At 71.2% G+C, this 18,831-nt stretch overlaps 4 protein-coding genes across 6 annotated transcripts in view; 2 read left to right on the top strand and 2 right to left on the bottom strand.

Moving 5' to 3' along the window:
* PRR15L (proline rich 15 like) overlaps positions 1–18,831 on the top strand; it is a 79,462-nt gene that overhangs the window by 58,561 nt on the left and 2,070 nt on the right. The window lies entirely within an intron of this gene.
* NFE2L1 (NFE2 like bZIP transcription factor 1) lies at positions 1,797–11,141 on the bottom strand. Of its 2 annotated transcripts, none has more exons than XM_084496560.1 (6): positions 11,049–11,141; positions 9,990–10,501; positions 6,655–6,870; positions 6,010–6,099; positions 5,474–5,635; positions 1,797–5,031 (listed from the first exon to the last, which is right to left on the bottom strand). In XM_084496560.1, the coding sequence occupies exons 2-6, from the start codon at positions 10,497–10,499 to the stop codon at positions 3,688–3,690; spliced, it is 2,322 nt and encodes a 773-aa protein (XP_084352686.1). In that variant the 5' UTR covers positions 10,500–10,501; positions 11,049–11,141; the 3' UTR covers positions 1,797–3,687. The 2 variants fall into 2 exon arrangements, with proteins under 2 accessions (XP_084352686.1, XP_084352687.1); XM_084496561.1 differs by lacking the exon at positions 11,049–11,141 and adding an exon at positions 10,812–10,836.
* On the top strand, positions 12,511–14,272 carry COPZ2 (COPI coat complex subunit zeta 2; the record flags this gene model as incomplete). The annotated part of the gene is made up of 8 exons (XM_084496113.1): positions 12,511–12,531; positions 12,887–12,955; positions 13,066–13,147; positions 13,251–13,342; positions 13,407–13,462; positions 13,580–13,657; positions 13,916–13,967; positions 14,045–14,272. 8 exons carry the CDS (start codon positions 12,511–12,513, stop codon positions 14,138–14,140), a joined length of 546 nt encoding a protein of 181 aa, XP_084352239.1. The 3' UTR covers positions 14,141–14,272.
* CDK5RAP3 (CDK5 regulatory subunit associated protein 3) lies at positions 15,373–18,735 on the bottom strand. Of its 2 annotated transcripts, none has more exons than XM_084495993.1 (14): positions 18,640–18,735; positions 18,465–18,522; positions 18,194–18,325; positions 18,005–18,105; positions 17,874–17,922; positions 17,585–17,763; positions 17,258–17,394; positions 16,997–17,141; positions 16,612–16,722; positions 16,432–16,507; positions 16,194–16,282; positions 15,901–16,106; positions 15,624–15,795; positions 15,373–15,554 (listed from the first exon to the last, which is right to left on the bottom strand). In XM_084495993.1, exons 1-14 carry the CDS (start codon positions 18,643–18,645, stop codon positions 15,489–15,491), a joined length of 1,527 nt encoding a protein of 508 aa, XP_084352119.1. In that variant the 5' UTR covers positions 18,646–18,735; the 3' UTR covers positions 15,373–15,488. The 2 variants fall into 2 exon arrangements, with proteins under 2 accessions (XP_084352119.1, XP_084352120.1); XM_084495994.1 differs by having other exon boundaries at positions 16,432–16,504.

Below are 18,831 nucleotides of genomic sequence, written 5' to 3'. Positions count from 1 at the left end.
GCCCCAGCAGCAGCAGCAATTAAACCCGTATTAATCACTAGAGTTGGAAGGAGTAACGTCCACTTAATTGAACGTAAGAGGGCTGCGGCTCCCCGGGGAGGCGCGGGGCCAATCGATGGCCACGGGAAGCTGCGAGCGGGGCCCCGGCACCACGGCTCTGGCTGGGGCAGGGGGTGAGGGGGATGCGGCAGCGCCTGGGGAGCTGGAGCTGGCCCCATGGGTGCTGTGGATGCTTTGTGCCTGGGAGCTGGGTCTCAGCTGCGGGCTCCTCGCTATGGGCTGGGTCGGGCCGGGCCTGCTGCTGCCTGCGCTGGGGGCGCCCGCAGCCGGACGCTCGTTAAATCCAGGGCGCTCGCCGAGATCAGAGGCAGGAGGCCCCACTGGTGGCTGAGTGCTTCCTGCCTCGGAAAATGAAAGGTCTGCTCTTCACCTGATTAGGGGCTGGCAGGCAGCCTGCGCCTCCGACAGCGCGGGGCACGCCGGGGAAGGGGCAGCGCTGCCGCGAGCCGCTCAAACGCGCGTCCGGCCGGCCCCTCACTGCCCCCGACGGCCGAGGTCGGGGTCCAGGCAGGGAGCCAGGGCCCAGGGCGGCGCACGGGGACACCTCCGGCTCCGCCGGGCAGCTGCTGTGGCTCACAGCAGGGCTGGAGGTGCAGAGGCGTGCGGGCGAGGGCGGGCTGCCAGCAGGAGCAGACACAAAGGTCCCGTTCTGCAGAGGCAGAAATGGCACCGCTGCCCCCACCGCGCAGGGCTGGGCCCTTCCCTCAGCGCCACTGGGGCGGGGGAAATCCTCCGGGGTTTTTTTTTTGGTTTTCTTTGCAAGCCGATACTAAGTTCTAAAACAGGCCCTGAAGTAAGAGCTGAAATAAATCCCCCAGGGCCCGGGAAGAGACTGGAACCACCTCCGAGCGAGTATTTTAATGCTTTGCGTTCCCCTTGGCTGAGCTGTTCGCTTGTGTGGAGCTGGCCTGGGCTCAGCGCCCAGCTCCCGGCAGCAGCAGGCGAACGGCTCCGTGGAATGGAGGCAGGGAAGGGCCGGGCCTGCAGGGGACGTTCAGTCCCGGGGGAACCGCGTTTGCCCCAAGAAGGCCTCGGTGGAAGGCCCAGAGGGCAGCAAAGCAGCACCGGTCGTGGGTGTGGGCCTGGGGGGGGGGGGGGGGGACACGGCTTTGGTGCCCCCCAAGGGCCTTGCTGCCGAGTTCTGGCTTTCAGGGGTGGGCTCTGCGTGGTTAAGACTCATTTAGAGCTCAGGAGCAGCTGCACCTAATGCTGCCCCCCCACTAGAGGCCAGGTGAGGGAAAGGCAGTGCCTGCTGCCAGCAGGGTGGGGTACCGGGGCCTTGGGGGGGGTGGCTGGAACTAACACCCCACGGCTCCGGGTGCAAACTGCTCGGTGAGCCCCAAGGCAGGGGCCTGAGGCTTCCCCACCAGCCCAGCCCCTTGTGGGGGGGGCTTGGGATGTGACTGAACCCGGGGCTGCAGCCGGGTGCCCGTTTGTGCGCCCCGGGGAGAGCCCCGGAGCTGCCCCTGAGAGCCTGGGGCCATGGGGGGGTGAGGGGGGCTGCACCCCCTCTGCCTCCAGCCTCTTTCCCTTCCACAAGCGAGGTGAGGCTTTCCCCTTCCCCTCCCCGAGGCCGGCACCGAGGCAAACCCGACCTGCGCCCAGCTGCAGCACAGCGGAGGGAGCCAGGAGCTGCTGGGGGTGGGCAGGACCCACGCAGAAAGGGTTTGGTTTCCCTGACATGCTTCAGCTTAAAAAAAATACTAATAGGCAAATAAAAACCATGAACCAAATGCTTGTACAGTGAATAAGCCGTTTTATTTTTTTGTCCTGTGCTCACACAATCTCTCTTCTTTCCCTGACAGGTCACAGATCATTAAAATAAAGTATATAAGAGTAAAATAATTTAAAACATACACGCAGGGCTCCATTCCAACCTCCCCACACCCACATCGCCACCACTTGTGCTTCATCTCACGCGTAAGTAAAGCTGTTGGGTCGCAGGAGTCCGGGATGGGGGAGCCCCGCCGTGGCTGCCACGCGCCCTCGGGGCCACCCCGAAGGCAGCGAGCGCCCGCGGCCCCCCCACGCCGCACCCCGAGCCGCAGCTCCTTTCCCCACAGCCTGGAAAAGGTGTGCCCACGCCAGACGCCTTCCTTCTCAGCAGCCCTGCGCTGCCCCGGGCTGCTCCAGCCCCGCAGGCAGCAGCTCGCTTCCTCTGGCATTACCAGGTTTCCTCCGTTACCACCCGCGTCTCCGCGCCGCTCCCCTCAGCGCTACGCCCTCACCCCGTATCACATGCACAGGACTGGCTCCGAAAGCCATTTTAAGCTTTTCAGTTGCTGGTAAAGTCGGTACACTCCCAGCTGTGCTATATTGTAAATACAGCTTCTAGGATCGTCTCCATGGCGGAGACCAACAGTGATCAAGGCACTACCCCCACCCCCCTCCTTAAAACAAAGGAAGTCAGACCAACACCTAGGGACAGAAGAGAATCCTATAATGTGATCACACGGTTACACTGAATCTTTATGGCAAAGAGAACATTTAGCAGCTTTGAACGTTTGGGCTTCTCCCTTTTACTCAACACAAGCACTCTAGACCCTATAGGGAAAACAGGGCGGAAGCCCTACAAAATCAAAGCGCGGGTAAGGAACAGGAATCCTACCAGATGGCTAGTTCTAGAAGTGACAAGCCCGCGGCCCGGGGGAGGAAGGTGCCGCTCCTCGGGCTGTACCCGCCCCGCGCCCGCGGGCCCCGGCTGCCCCCACCCTCCCCACGTCCCCCCAAAGCGGTTCCTCGGCCAGTCAGTGGGAGAAGGCAGCGGCTGCATGCAGGCTACTGCGGTGCCTTCTCAGCTAACGCATCCCAGCACGGGGCTGGCGCGGCAGTGACATGCTCTGTGAGTGTGGTGGGGATGCGCAGCACACCGCTCCTCTTAACCCTTCCCAGCCCCCCCCTCCTGCCCCCCAGGAGGGCCTCACAGCCCCGCTCAGTGCTCCCAGGGCGTCACAAACCATGCATGGGGAACCCTAAACCCATGGGGAACCCTAAGCCCATGGGGAACCCTAAGGGCTCTCCCCCCAGCCCTGCCTGAGCTCCCTCAGACTGGAAAGGGTTAATGGAAGTCGCACCACTTGTGTGTTTCCATGTGTGCACTGGTCTGATCTAGGAAGGGATGTTGGTTAATCTGGAATTAAGTCAGGTCGAATCACACACACCGATGTCAAAACTGGTTCAGGAAAAGAAAAAAAAAAAAAAAAAAGAAAAACCCAACTACCTGAAATCACAGAACTTTGGAAGTTCAGAAAAATGTCTCTCCTATAGCTTAAGTTCATTTGCTTAAATCTCTTTCTTACTTAAAGCCAGTTTCTAACAGTAGTTTTTCCGCCTCTGCTGATCTCCCCACCAGTGATGCCAGCTTGATTCCTGCGCTCAAAGGATTCCAGGCTGTGGAAGGTGCTGGGCTCGCCAGTGCACTGTCCGCTCCTCCCCGTCCCTCCCCGCAGGGAGCCCTCAAACGCCGCGTGCAGCGCCCGCAGTCCCTCCTGTACACTGACCGGCAGCAGTCATGTTTGAGAAGATATAGTGGATAAGAAGGCATGAAAGTTCCTCTAAGCACTTCCAGGCTCAGCCCTTCTCCAGTTCTACCTTGAGCGAGTCTCCCGCTCCTCCCGCGTGCCCCCCTCACTTCCTCCGGTCCTTCTGTTTCCTCTCCTGCCGCCTGGCCTGCTGGTCGGCCAGGGTGCGAGGTATCAAGATGACGCTGCCGTCGCTGGCGTACTGCAGGGCGTACTGGTTGGGGGAGTAAGGTTGGCCGTTCTCGTCCCGCAGGCGGCCGAACACTTCCTGGTAGAGGTTCTGCACCTTTTGCTTCATCTGGCGGATGGACTTGAGGAACTCCACCTTCTCCCTGAGCAGTTTGGACTTGTCCCTCTGCAAGTCCTCCACGTCCCGTTCCAGGTTCAGGATGGTGTCCAGCTTCCTCTTGCGGCAGTTCTGCGCAGCCATCTTGTTCTTGCCTCGCCTCCTGATGTCTCGGATGAGGCTCAGCTGCGCCTCGCTGAGCTGGTACTTGGAGAGCAGCTCGTTGAACTCCTCCACGGGCAGGTTGATGATCTTGTCGTTGGTGAAAGGGATTTTCATGGCTCTGGCTCGATGCTCGTCCCTGCTCATCTGCTTGTCCAGGAACTCTGACGGTTTCTCCTTGCTGCTCTTCTTCCCCGCGCTGGGCAATTTGGGCTCCTCGGGATCCAGCGCCCCCGGTGCCATGTTGTAGGTGTGGTTGTGGCCAACGTGCTCCAGGTAAGGCAAGTAGTGGAGCTGCGACGGGTCCTGATAGCTCATGCGGCAGAACTTGCTGTACTCGGGCTGGTACCCAACTGCCCCTTCCGTTTCCTCAAAGTCCACGTTTTCGGAGTCTGAGCTGTAGCCGACAGCTCCTTCCTCGGAAAACGAGGAGGAGGAGGAGGAGGAAGAGGAGGAAGAAGAGGAGGAGGAGGAGGAAGAGGAGGAGGAGGCTTCTGAGCTGCTGAGAGAAGCAGGACTGTGGCCAGAATCCAGAGAAAGACCTGAGTCAGAATCAAACTCCTCTTCCAGCTGCGAGGCCTGCACCGGGTTGAAACCTTCCTCAATAGCCAAGTCCATCAGGCTGATCTCATCCAGCATGGCTTCGTCCAGCAGGCCGCCCAGCGGGTCGGGCAGCTCGGGGCCGGCCGTCTCGTTGACTGTGCTGTTCAGCTGCGGGGGGAAGAAGATGCCGCTCAGGTTGGTGGAGCTGAAGGTGGTGTTGAGGCCGGTGGAGTTGTCCGGCGCCAGCTGGAGCAGGGCTGAGCTGCCAGCCATGGAGGGGCTTTCGATTTCGGAGCTGAAGAGGGAGAAGTCCTGGGAGCAGCTGCCCAGAGAGGCCTGATGCAGGCTGACATTCTGATTGATGGGAGTGTTTGGAGCGAGGCTGTAGTTAGAAGCCAGCAGGTCCCCGCCTGTGCCGTTGTACAGGGTTTCAGCGGTCGTGTTGTTCACTTCCATAGCCTGAAAGAGACGGGAAGCCCTCGGTGAACAAACCTCGCTTGAGCCCTGCCTTTTCCAGTGCCCTTCACCACCAGCACACGCCGAGGAAGAGAGGACAATGCTTCTAGATCCCAGGGAAGGAGCTGGAGCTATGTCTCCAGTGACCCCAGCATCGTCTGCCAGCTGCAGGAGGTTTACGACGCTGCCAGCAACACCCACGCGGGCACACGGTGTCACTGCACAGAGCGGGGCAGAACCAGAGCAGCTGCTGCTAACCCCAACCTGCAGCTCTCCGGGAATCAGGTGCTGGAACAGCCGCTGAAGAGACTTTAAATGCAGCTGAGCCATAACGCACGCCTGGAAGGACAAACACCTCCCCACAGACACCCCTCAGGATCCCCCCCGGCTGGCAGCAGCCGCCTCCGGTCGCTGGTCCCACGGCACGGCCGCGGCGAGAGCTGACCTGCATCTCCATGATAGACATCAGGTCCTGCCACTGCTGCTCCAGGTCGAAGGGAGACTCGGTCTCCGGGAGGAGAGGAGACAGCAGGCTGCTCTGGATGCCCGCGGGCCGGCTCTCGCTGGGCACAGCTTCGCTCAGGGTGGAGACATCTGCAGCTGGAAACTAACCACGTGAGGCACAGTCAGTCCCCGGCTGAGCAGCCAGGAAGGCAGCCATCCCCGGGTGCCCTTCCACCTCCGCGCCGGCGACTGCTGCTCCTTTGTTCAAAGCGAACCGGTTGCAGTTATTCCTCCGCAGTTCGCTATGAACTAATTAGAAGCAAAGCCAGAAGTCTTTAATTAATTGTGACCACCCCCCGCCCCCCACCGCTACTTTTGCGGGCGTGATGCCTGGAGCCTCCTTACGCAGCCTAACCCAATTTGCTGCCCGTTCTGCGGTCTGGGCTGGGGGTACGAGAGGCGCTGAAACCCCAGGAGCTAACGAGCACCGTCCGCAGGCTGCCGGCCGTCGCCCCCTCTGCAGCCACCACCGCTCACCTCCGAGTTCTCCCCGAAGGGGAAGGTGGCCTCCAGCAGCCTAAGGCACTCCTCCAGGGACAGAGCTGTCTGATCCTCCGCGCCAGGCACCTGATGCAAAACACAAGCGATCGTAGCCCCAGGATTAGGGAGGTGGTGATGAAAAACAAGCTCCTACAGCACAGCTTTATTGCAGCGCATCCAAAAAGAGCCGGAGGCCCCACCCAGTGCTTCGCAGCCTCCATCCTCCTGCTCCGGAGAGTGTCAGCGCTGCCCCTGAGCGCGCCGGGGGAGGGAAGGGAAGGCGCTCCCCGCGAGCCTCACCCCCTGCCAGCGCCAGCGCTCGGTTTCAGGCTGGAGGGGACTGCGCCTGCCTACGCTGCACCACGCCACTGCCTCGCCACGCAGCCCAGAGGCACAGCGCGAGCCAGCAGCCCTCGTCCTAGCGCCACGCCGCCAGCACCACGGCCGTCACCCTGCCCGCCCCGCCGCAGCTCCCCGGCCCGGCAGGCAGCCCAGCCCGCGCCTCCCTCCGCCGGGTCCTCCCGGGCAGCCCTCGCCCTGCAGAGCCCCGCACAAAGTCACGCTCAATGCCACGCTCAATGCCACCGCACCGGGCCGCGGAGCCGGGCGCTGCATCGCCGCGGGCACGGCCGCGGGCGTTACCTGCGCAGGGAAGCTCTCCCCGGTCTCGCCATCCACTAGCAGGTTCCTGTCCAGGCCCTGGCTCCCCGCGCTCCGCCAGCCGTCCCCGCGCTCCCTCCCATCGCTCAGCTCTTTGTCCACTTCGCTCTCCTTCTGCCGGTGGCTGTAGTCAAAAATCTCTCGCCCAGCGCCGAGATCGATATCCTGTCTCCACAGGATGTCAATCAGATCGATGTCCTGAAAGGCACACAAGGTTTCCTGGGGCAGGGGCCGGCCCGAGGCCCCCCGCGCCCGGCCGGCAGCCCCCGGCCCCAGCCCGTTCCCGGCCCCGCTCCCGTTCGCACCATTCCTGCGGCGGGGCGCGGCGCCCGCTGCCCATCGCAGCCCGGGGCGCGGCCTCCCGGGGGCGGCTCTGCCCCGGCCCCGGCCCCGCTCCCGGCCCCTGCCCCTGCCTCTGCCGCTGCGGCGGGGCCGTGCGGGCGCGCTCCCCATGGCGGGGGCGGCCCCGGTGCGGCGGCAGCGGCGCAGGGCGAGGGGGCGGCCGGGCCAATGTGGCGGCGGTGGCGGCGCGGCGGCCGCCTTGCATCAGCCCCGTGGTGCGATCCCGGCCATTTGCATACGGGGAGGGGACGGGCGGGGAGGGGACGGGGGGGGGGCAGCGCCGCCGCCCCCAGCCCCGCAGCCGCCGCCGCCACCTGATGCAACCCGGGCGGCCCCGCTCCCACCCGGCCCCGCCGCCCCCTCGCCGGTACCGGCCGCACCCCCCCCCGGTTCCCCCCTCCCCCCGGTACCTTTCTCATGGCCCCAGCTGCCGCCCGGGCCGCGGCGCGCTCCGCTCATGTTCCCCGGGGGGGGCGGCGGGCCGGGCTGCCCGGGGCGCGGCGCCGCGCTCGCATCCCCGGCCGGCGAAGGGAGCCGCTCCCCGCCGGTGCCGCCCGGTCCGGTCCGGTCCCGCCGGCCACAGGTGCCCCCGGCCCCGGCCCCGCCCCGCCCCGCGGCCCCGCTCCGGCCCCCGCCGCCCGCCCGGGCCGGGCTGCGGCGCGCCCCGCCCGCCCCTCCCCCGCCGTTACCTTGGCTGCGGCGCCGCCGGGCCCCGCCCCGCCCCGCCGGGATGCGGCGCCGCCGGGCCCCGCCCCCTCGCCGCGCCCCGCCCCCGCCCCGCTCCCCGCCGCCAATCCCCGCCGCCGGCAGCCGCCGCCCCGCCCAATCGGCAGCCGCGCGGCGCGGAGCCCCGCCCCCGGCCCCGCCCCTCCCCCCCGTGGCGCAGCGGGGCCCCGCCCCTCCGGTGACCGGAGGGAGCCGCCCGCCCTCCCCCCTCCCCCCCTCCGCCGCCTCCCCCGGCTGCGGCACGGCCCGGCCCGGCCCCACCCCCCCCGGCCCGGCCCCCCCCGCCCCGCGGACGCCGCCGCAGCCCCGGGGCCGCGGCCACAACGGCCCCGCCGCGCCCCCCACCCCCCCCCCGGCCGCACCGGGCGCGGTGACCTTGGGCCGCGGGGAGGCCCCGGGGCCGGTTGGCGGCGCGGCCCCGCCCCGCGGTGTCCCCGCGGAACCGCTCGGGGCCGGGATCCCCGGGACCGGCCCCGCCGCAGGGGGCAGGGAGCGGCCGGGCCCGGGCCCGGGCCCGGGGCTTTGTCCCCGCAGAGCCCCGCGGCACCGGGAGCCGACCCCGGGAGGCCGCGCCCCGGCCCCGGCCCGGCCCCCGCCGCCGCTGCCCGGAGCCAGCCCCGCACCCACCCGGCCCCACCGGGCACGGAACGGGGCCAGGCCCGGTGGGGGAGGGGGGGGGGTGGGGTTACAACGGCACGGGGCGGGGGGGGGCACCGGGGCAGGGCCCTGAACCGGGACTCGGGGCTCTGGAGCGTCCCGGCAGCAGGCACAGGCCCAGCCCCGGGGGGAGGCGGCGCCGTGCCCGTGCCGAGATGAGGGGGGGGCCGGGCAGGACCTCCCCGCCCCGGTGCCACCGGAGCCTCCCCGAGCCTGGAGCTAAAGACTGGGAGGGGGAGGGGGGCCGGGCAGGGCGGCACAGCCCCCGCGCCTCAACGCGCCCGGCAGGACGGACGGACAGATGGATGGACACACGGACGGACAGACAGACGGACACACGGACGGACACACCGTGGCCGTGCTCTGCCCGCCTGGGCTGCCCCCGGCTCCCCCCCCCGGGAATCCCACCCTGAGCCCGGTTCCTCCGAGGCTCTGGGGCAGGCGCGGCCCCAGCCAGGAGCCGTGGGCAGGGGAGGAGGAGGAGGAGGAGGGGGAGGAGGAGGAGGAAGGGCAGGCGGCGGCACCGTTCCGCAGGCCGCACGTGACCTTGCTCAGGGCACTCGGAAGCTTCCCCGGCAGGGAGCTGCCGCCCGGCCCTGGGGGCACCTCCCGGGACCCCCCCACACAGCGGGCGCGAGGCCCCGAGGGGTTGGGGCTCGGTCCCACGGCCCCGGCCGCTCGCCCTGCGGCAGCGCCCCCCGAAGCACCGGCCACCACTGGCTCACGCCGCTGCCTTTCCGCGGTGCCCGGCCTCCTGCTCAGCCACAGCCCCGTGATGGGCGCTCACAGCAGCCCCGGCAGCCGCCCGCAGAGCCCCCGGCACCCTTTGGGGACAGGCAGCGCGGCGGCGGGGTGGCTCCTGCCCTCTCCCTGCCCCGACTCCTCGGCAGCTCCCCTGAGCCCGGACCCGACCGATTTCTGAGACAACAGCAGCGCTGGGAGCGGCCGGCGCTGCAACGCGGCACCAACGTGCACACAGCGTGGCCGGGGAGACGTCGAGGCTGAGCGCGCCGCGACAAAGAACCCGTGCCAAAAAGGAACCAGAGGAGCAGCGAGCAGGGACCAGGGCTCGGTTGCGTCACAGCGTCTGAAAGGTTATGCCCAGGCAGAAAAATAAACCACTTTCCAGTTCACCTCTCCCCACCCCTCTGTGATGAAAACCAAGCCATAAACATCTCAACTGGACGAGCTCCAGAGCCGAGTAACCCAACCACCCCGCCGACACCTGGGCCGGGGCTGTTACCCAACGCCTGTGTTTATTTCCCGGCGTTGTTTTATCGGTTTCACAACACGGAGCTACGTGCACACGCCGCGGCGCTGGCCCCGGCCCGTTCTCCCCTTCCAGTACCACTCTCAGACCAAGAACGAAGCCAACAGAAAGGACAAAAACGGCCCCACGCACACCCAGGGCCTGCGCCCGCACCGTGCCTCAGCCCCACCAGCTCCCGGGCAGGAGCCCGCCGCTCCCACGCGCCAAGCACACGCAAAGCACCGCTCAGCTCCGACGGACACCGAAGCAGCGAGGGCCAGCCCGGCCCGAGCTCCCCAGGAGCTCCCCCTCCGTCCCCCCGCGCGCCCGGGGAGCCGCCTACCTCTTTGGTCAGGTCCCCGTTCACCGGGGGAGCCACCGCTCCCAGGTCCTCCAGCTCCTCCCCGAAGCCCTGCTCGGCCCCGCTCTCCCTCACGCCGCCGTCGGGGCCGCTCCCATCCTGCAGGCCGCCGCCGTTCTCGAGGGCGATGCCGGCGCTGGGCTGGGTGCCGGACACGGAGCCCTCGGGGTCCCGGTGCACCAGCCAGGCGCTCACCTCGGTGGTGGGCACCTGAAACCTGTCCAGGGCCCTGACCTGGTTGAGCAGGCGGCGCGCCGTGAAGTAATAGTCCAGGTCTACGCTCTTGGGGTGGATGCCATAGCCGTCCAAGGTGTTGCGCAGGTTGTGGAACTGGGTCTGGGTGTAGGCCGAGCTCTGCCCGAGGATGATCTCCCGCAGGGGGGGCAGCTGCGAGGTCAGGTAGGTGTCCACGTCCACGCGGACACCGATCAGGCTGAGCAGGATGGTGAACTGGATGAGGCCTTCAGTGAAATATTTCTTCAGAGAAAGCATTTCTGGGGGGGGGGGGGGGGGGGGAGTAAAACAGAACAACAACAAAACAACAACAATAAAACAACAACAATCAAACAACAACACCACCACCGCCACCGGGCCCCCCGGGCCGCCCCCGCCCGCCAACAGCCCGGTTTGGGCTCCCGGAGCTCAGCCCCGGGCCGGCTCCTGCGGGCCCCGCCGGGCACCGGCACCGGACAAGGCCGAGCTCGGGGTGCCCAGGGGGGTTCCGGGGGGGACGCCCCCGGTCCCGCCGCGCTCCCGAGGGGCCGAGAACAGCCCCGGGGCCTGCTCCCGCGGCCGGGTCCCCACCTGCGGCTCGCGGCCGGGCCCCGCCGGGGCTCCCGGGCCTCCCCCCCCCCCCGCGGGGCACCGGGAGCACGAGGCCCCCGCGGCCCCTCCCCGCCCCGCCCCGCCCCGCCCCGCGGCCCCCCCCAGGCCTCGGCCCCGGGCCCGCGGGCCCCGCCCGGGCCCGGCCGGGCCCCCCCCGCCCCCCGCGGCCCCCCCGCCCCTCGGCCCCGTCCCCGCGCTCCCCCCGCCCCCCGCTACCCGCTCGCCGCCGCCGCCGCCGCTCGCTCCCAGCCCCGCCGCCGCCGCCGGCCCCGCTCGCGCTCCCCGCCCTGGCCCCCGCCTCCCCCTCCCGCCTCGCGCGGCCCCTCCGCCAATCGGCAGCCGCCGCGGGGAGGCGGGACCGGGCGGCGGCCCAATGGGCGGTGGCGGCGAGGCGTCGCTCCCGCCCCCGCCGCCGCCGTGAAGGGCAGGCGAAGCGGCCAATCGGCGCGCGGAGAGAGACGCTGGCCCCGGAGCTTCGCCCGGCGGCGGCGCGCTAGACCAATCGGCGAGGAGCAGCCACCCCGAGAGACCCGCCCCTCGCGTCGTGACCGACGGGGCGGCCGCCCAACGGGACGCGAGCCTTCGGCCGAGCGACAGCGGAAGCCGCCAATCACACGGCGCTCGGCAGCCAGCCGCCGGGCCGGCGGCTTGAGTGACAGCCACGCGCACCAATCCCCGCGGCGCGGGCACCGCCCCGCCGCCCCGCTGCCGTTGCCATGGCGCCGCCCGCCCCGGGCCCTCTCGGCCGAGGCCTGCGGGGAACCGGGGCCGAACCGGGCCCCGCCCCCCCCCGGCTCGCTGAGAACGGCCCCGGGAGGCGGCCCCAGCCCCGGCCCCGGCCCCCGGTGCTGTGAGGCTCCGCCGCGAGCGGCTCCCCCACGGGGGGGGCAGCCCGGGGGTCCCTGAGGCCCCAGCGCCCTGTCCCGGGGCTCCCGGCGCAGCGCGGGCACGGCCCGGAGCCCCCCCGGTGCCCCCCGGGGCCTCCCCAGGCCGCCGCGGGGCCGGGCCCGAGGGGCGCTGCCAGCAGCAACCCGACCCCCCGCGTTATTTTTAGCCCCCCGCACGAACACGGCCGGGGGGGGGCAGGGGGCTCGCGGGAGCTCCCCGGGGCTGGGCTGCGAGCGGCAGGGCCGGGCCCCATCGCCAGCCCCGTTCCCGGCCCCATTCCCGGCCCCGGCCCCGGCAGCAGCCCGGGGCGGTTGGGGCGCAGCCGGTGAGTCACCGGCAGGGCACGGGAGCCCGGGGCAGGGCGGGACCCGGCGCGGTGCCGCCCCCCCCCCCCCGGCCTGCAGCGGGGGCACCCACTGGGGGAGCCCAAACCCGGCACCCCCGGGTGAGCCCAGAGGTGGGGGGGGGGCTCCTCGCCCCCCTGCACCCCCCGGTCACTGCCGTGCCCCAGTGCCGGTGTTCGGGGGGGAGTCCCCGGGGAGCGGCCCCCCCACAGCAGCCAGGCACTGCAGCACCTTGGGGTGCAGGATCCCAGCCGGGGGGGGCCCCGTGCCCACCCCTCCCCTGCTGCAGGCGGCCGGGGGGGGGTCAGGGGGACACCGGCTGCTGCCGGGACAAGGCCGGGGGCAGCGGGGCCAGGGAAAGGGCCCGGGGGGGGCCGGGCCGGGCTGGGAGAGGCGACGTCAGCGCCGGGGGGGGGAACGGGGGGGCTGCCCGGGGCGGCGGAGCCATGGAGCCCACGGGGCTGCCGGTACGGGGGCAACGGGGACAGGACGGGAACTTTGTGCAGCCAGCGCAGGACGGGGAGGAACATGTGGGAAAGGGAGGGGGGAATGGGGGGGGGCAGGGGAATGGGGGAACCCCAGAAACGGTGGGAAATGGGGAAACTTGGGAGTGGGGGGTGACATGGGGGGAGAGGGGAGGGGTGGGGAAATGGGGAGAAATGGGGAGGGGGGGGGGGGGCAGGGGAGTGAGGGAAGGTCCCAAAAAACAGAGGGGGGGACCCCAGGGGGACAGGGGGCTGGGGGGGCACCGGTGCCCCCAGGCAGCGCGAGGCAGGCCCCAGCTGCAGCCAGTCCGGGGGGGCTGAGCCCCTGCGCCCCCAGGAGCCCTCCCTGTACACGGTGAAGGCGCTGCTCGTCCTCGACAGCCGCGGGCAGCGGCTCCTGGCCAAGGTGAGGCCCGGCCCTGGCCCCGGCCCCGCTGCCGGGGCTTCCCCGCTCGCTCCGGGGGGGTCGGGGGGCTGGATCCGGTCACCGTGCTGACCCCCCCCCATCACCCCCAGTACTACGACGGCAGCTTCCCCACGGCGCAGGAGCAGGCGGCCTTCGAGAGCAGCGTCTTCAGCAAGACCCGCGGGGCAGGCGGTGAGCACGGGGGGAGCTTCCGCGCCGGGGGGGGCTGCAAAAGGCCTGGGGTGCCTGGGGACATGGCGGGGGGACAGGGGGGACGCAGGACGTGTCCCCCCAGAGGAGATCGCCTGCCTGGACGGCCTCACCGTGGTCTACAGGAGCAGCAGCGACCTCCTCTTCTGCGTGGTGGGGGGCCCCCAGGAGAATGAGGTACGGGGGGCTTGGGGGGGGGGGCCGGACCCTGCGGGGCTGCACTGATGCCGCTGTCCCGCAGCTGATGCTGTCGGCCGTGCTCGGCTGCCTCTGCGACGCCCTCGGCCTCGTGCTGCGGTGAGTGCCCCCGGGGGGACCCCAGGGTGGGGTGGGGGCAGCTCGGCCTGGGGGATGCCGCGGGCTGGGACCCAGCGCGGGGACCCGCGTGGGGACATCCCGGGGGCTCGCCCGCAGGAAGGACTTGGAGAAGTGCTGGCTGCTGGAGAACCTGGACGGGGCCCTCCTGGTGCTGGACGAGATCGTGGACAGGGGGTGAGGCCGGGGGCAGCCCGGGCCCCGTGGGTGCGGGCAGTGGGCGGCTGTGGGGTGAGCACCGGGGGGGCTGCAGGACCAAACGGGGGCAGCCCAAATGCGGGTGCCCAGCTCAACCCGCTGCAGCAGCCCCATCCCCGAGCCTTCGCCCAGACCCCAAAAATCGCCCAGCACGGGGAGGGAAACTGAGGCAGAGTGGGGGAAACGGGGGGGGCACAACCGGCACCCACAGGACGGTGCCGGCCCCACTGCCCGCAGGGTGATCCTGGAGAGTGACCCACAGCGCGTGCTGCAGCGCCTGGGCCCACGGGTGAGTGCTGACCCCCCCTGCTGCCCCCCACCCCCCATCTCCTCCCTGCCCCCCCCCCACCCTCAGCCTCTCCGCAGGCCCCCGAGCCCGCTCCCTACGGCTTCGTGCTCTTCGACTACCTGGCGGGCAGCCGCGAGCAGGGGGGCGCGGGGGGCACCGACCCCCCCAAGTAGAAGCACCCAGGGGCTGCAGCCTCCCCCGGCGGCCCCGAGCCAGCTCCCACCCCCGGCGTTAGGAACAGCGAGGGAACTGCTCAGGATCCTGAAGGAGACCGGGTTGGCCGCCCTCCTTACCCCCCCCTTGGGCCCCCATGGAGCCCGAACGGCTCCGTGCGCCCCGAATAAAGCTGCTGCCCCCAGCGCCCCCATCCCCACCTCTGCCCCCCTCATTCTGGGGGGCTCAGCCCTGCTGCGACCCCCGCCCGGGGCAGGGCCGCACCGCGGGGCTCCAGCGCGTCCCTGGGGGGCTCGAGCCCCACCGGGGGGTGCCCCCAGCCCGGTGGCCCCTGGCCGCCCACCCGTGGGTGCCCACCCGTGGGGGGCTGTGGGGTGAGCACCGGGGGGCTGCCGGTGGCTGTGGGGTGCCCATCCCGGTCTGTCACAGCCACACGGCACCGGCCCGGGCCCCCCGGGTCCCCCCCAACCCCCGGGTCCCCCCCAACCCCCGGGTCCCCCCCCCGCTGCCGCCGCCTCTCGCGCGACGCCCCCCGGCCGAGCCCCGGCGCTGCTTTGCATAGCCCCGCCCCTCTCCGGCCCCGCTCCTTATATGGCTCAAGGCCCCGCCCCCTCCTCGCCCGGCCCCGCCCCTCCCAGCCCGCCCATTCGCGGTCCTGCGGCGCCCCCTGCCGGCGGCTCGGGGCAGTGCGGGGGGGGCCGGGCCGCGCCCCCCGCCCCGGGACCCCCGGGGCCGCCCCCCCCCGGTCCCCCCTCCCCCAGCCCCGCGCAGCTGCTCCGCGCCCGCCGTGATGGATGGCCCCGGCCCGGCCGGGACGCGGCGGCCCCGGGCAGCAGCTGGCGGCGCTGCCCCTCCGGGGGGCGGCAGGTGGCCGCGCACAGCCCCCACCCCCCCCCCTCGGTCCCGGGGACACGGCGGGGGGGGTCTCGGACCCCGCGTCCCCTCCCGGGGGGCCCCGGAGTTGGGGGGGGCGGTGATGGATGCCCCGGCCCCGCCTGGCCCGCGGTTTGTGTCCCGGGGGGGGAGATTTGCCCCCCCCCTCCCGCAGCTGCGGCGCCTGCCCTGAAGGGCACCGACAGGGAAACGGGGCCGGGGGGGGGATCCGGGGGGGGGGGCAGCTCGGGGCAGGCCCCAGCAGAGGCGGCCCCGGATTGTGAGCAGTTCTCTCACCCCTGACCCCCCCACACAAAGACCCCCCCCCCCCCCAGGGGCACAGCGAGACAGACACAGGGACGGGGCCTCGGCTTTATTGAGCAGCGCCCAGCCTGCGGCCATCGGGAGCTGGGGAGGGACAAAGCGGAGGGGGGGGCCCAGGACCCCTCGGGGGGGGCCCAGGACCCCTGGGGCTCACAGGCAGACCCCCATCAGGTTCACCGGCCGCCCGCCGTAGCGCTTGGAGATGTCGGCCTCGATCTGCAGGACAGAAGATGGGTGAGGGGGGAGGACAGAGGGGGGGGGGGACAGCCCCCCTCCGTCCCTCACCAGCCGCTGGAGCTCCCTGGTCCTGTCCAGCAGCCGGTCCAGTTTGGGCTCCAGGTTGCCCTGCTCGGCCAGCGCCTCCTGCCGCTTCTGGCCCAGCGCCTCCCTCTTGGCCAGCAGCAGCTCCGCCTGCCTCAGCTTCTGCTGCAGCAGCTCGCTCACGCGGTCCACGTACCTGCGATGGGGAGGCAGCCCCTCCGTCACCCCTCCATCACCCCCCTGCCGCCCCCAGCCCCAATCCCTGGCTCCCCCCCCTCCCGTTTCCCCCCGCTGAGGCGACCTGGGGGAGGCGAGGATGGTGAAGAGGTGCTGCATGCGCCGGGTGCCCAGCTGGCCCAGCAGCGCCCGGGTGCCGGCCAGCAGCGAGCCCACGCGGGCGCTGCTCTGGCCCTGCAGCGCGGGGGGGGCCAGCTGGAACTGGCTGGCGGCCAGGACGTCGGCCTCCTCCTCCATCTCCGCCAGGCGCTGCGCCAGGAACAGCTCCAGCTGTGGGGACAGCGCTGCTGGGGGGGGCTCTGCCGGCACCCCCCCACCGCATGGGGATGGGGCCCGAGCCGCCCCCGCCCTGCTCACCTCCATCAGCTCGTCCAGGAACTGGTTCCGCGTCTCGGCGAGCTCCAGCACCGTCAGGGCCTCAGAGCCGCAAGCGACCCCCTCGGGCACTGGGGGGGGCAGAGAAGGGAGTGCCACGGCCCCAGCAGCACCGCTGGGCCCCCTGCCCCCCTCCCACCTCCAGGTCTGCACCCAGGGCACTGCAGGCAGGGGGGGAAGGGGCTGTGGGGGGTGTGGGGCCCCTCGTGGCCGTGCTCACCCTCGGTGCCAGCCTCCAACACCGCGATCTGGGCCCCGTCACCGTCACCATCACCCCAGTCAATGCCATCGTCCTGCTGCAAAACAGAGGGCACCCAGTGAGGGGGGGCACCCAGTGATGGGGGGCACCCACAACGCCCCCAGTGCCCCAGCAGGGCCAGAGCTTGCGCCCAGACATCACCTGGGGGCTGGGCTCCAGCGCGATGCCCCAGTCGATCTCGTCCTGCGCCCCCCCAGTGGCAGCACCGTCGCTTGCCCCGCTCGGCTCCAGCGTGAAGTCTCCCCAGTCGATCTGTGGAGAGAAGGGCAACGACCCCCTGAGCCCCCCTGAGCCCCCCGAGCTGTCCTGCCCCTTCCCAGCTGGGAGCCTCCCCTGTTTCTGCTGGCAGAGGCTGCCCCACAGCCGCCCCCATCCCCTGGCCACCAGACAGCCCTGGTCCTGTGGCTGCTCCCCAGCAGCAGGATCAGAGGCTGCAGGAAGGCAGCGGGAAGCTGGGGAGAGGCGGATCTCTGCTGGTCGCTGCCAGCCACCCCAGCCCGCTGCAGCACCTCAGGGCTGCACGTACCGCATCCTCCTTCGGCTGCTCCGGCACCTCCTGCACCTCCGGCCGCTCCACGCGCACAGGCTCGAGCCCCGTCCTCCACTCGTACACGGTGGTGTTGCCTCTCCTCCCCACGTGCCGCAGCAGGGGCAGCACCGGCTCTGCCGAGCTGGGGGACGCCGCAAAGACTTCAGTGTCAGGTGCAGGGCAGGGAGCCCCCAACGCCCCCCGCCCCAGCAGGGTCCCACTGGGAGCCACCCCTGGGTGTCGCGGTCCCGCACCCACCTCTCGCAGACGAACTCCACGCAGGCCTCGTACAGCTCAATGGCCTCGGTGAGCGCGCTGGCTCCCGCCCCGATCTCAGAGAGCAGCGAGGGCAGCTCCTTCACCAGGGCCAGCAGCTCCTGGCGCACGTTGTCCCCCTGGGGGCAGAGCAGGGATGTGTTGGGGTGGGGAAGCAAAACCCAAACATCCCCAGACAGCTTCGCCCCCTGCTCCCAGAGCGGGGCAGGGGCAGAGGCATCGCCCTCCACCCCCAGCTCCCCCCACGGGCAGCGCGGTGCTGTGGGGACACCCCTGGGACACCCCTGGGACACAGGGCCGAGGACTCACGGTGATGCCGTACTGCTTGCAGGAGGCGTAGAAGCGCTCGCGCAGCTCAGCGGCCGCCAGCTGACATTCCTCCTCGCGGCGTGCAAAGTCCTGCTGGGCCTGCTGGCAGCGGCTGATCTGCTTCCGCAGCGCGGGGGCCTCGTAGCTGACGCTGCGCACCAGGAGGCTGGCGAGCTCGGCTGCGGGGCGGTGGCGGGGCCCTGAGCTGCCACACGGGCCCCGGGCACCTGGAGTCGGCTGCGTGCGGCCCATGGCGGCCCCCCCCGTGCGCCCCCTCCCCAGGGCTCACCCAGGTAGGTGTTCTCCTTCTCGTAGAGCGCCACGATCTCCTGCCAGTCCTGCGGGGGAGCAGAGGAGGGGGGTGGCAGGGCCTGGGGCTGCTGCCGGCCCCTCCCGGTGCCGGAGCCGGTCCCCGCTCACCTTCATGCGCTGGGACGAGTAGCGCCCGAAGAGGTTCCTGGTGGAGGCCTCGGTGCCCCGGAGGATCTCCACGATGCGCAGGCAGTGGAAGTAGTGCAGGGCTGCGGGGGACAGCGCTGTCACCGGGCCGCCCCGCACCGGGACCGGGACCGGGTCGAGCCGTTCCCCGCCGCACGCGCGTGGTCTCACCGCTGCCCGCCAGCAGCTGCCGGATCTCCGGGTGCTCGGGCATGTCCCGCAGCGCCGCCTCCATCCTCTGCCGCACCAACCGGGCCTGCGCCTGCCACCGCCGCCCGCAGTGCCGCCGGTCCAGCAGCCAGTCTGCGGCACAGCAACGGGCTCGGCGGGCGGCACCGGGGCACGGGGCCGGGGGGGGGGGCGGTGACGGCCCCCTGACAGCCCCGGTACCGGGACGGCCCCAGTCCCCAGCTCCCAGCTCCCGGCCCCGGCCCCGCCGTACCGAGCAGTTTGCTGGTCTGGATGTCGATGGGCACGTCCCGGTAATCCTGCGGCGGGGCCTGCGGGCGGCACGAGGGGGGAGCGCGGAGGTGGCACCGGGACCGGGACCGGGACCGGGACCCTGCCCCTGCCCCTGCCCCCAGTCCCGTCCCGTCCCCGCCCCCCCCGCTCCCCACCTGCATCGCTGCTGCCGTTGCCGCCGCCGCTGCCGCCGCTTCCGCTTCAGCTCCGTCCGCCCCGCCCCCCTGGCAGCCAATCCCCGCTCGGCTCCCACCGCGCAGCCAATCGTGACGCGCCCTGCCCGGCGAGCTCCGCCCCGCCGCCAATCACGTGGAGGCGGCTCGGGGGCGGGGGGAAAGAGCGCCACG

This window comes from Aythya ferina (genome assembly GCF_964211825.1).
Source record: "Aythya ferina genome assembly, chromosome: 23".
NCBI classification, from domain to species: Eukaryota; Metazoa; Chordata; class Aves; order Anseriformes; family Anatidae; genus Aythya; species Aythya ferina.
This window is presented reverse-complemented; position numbering and strand designations above follow the sequence as displayed.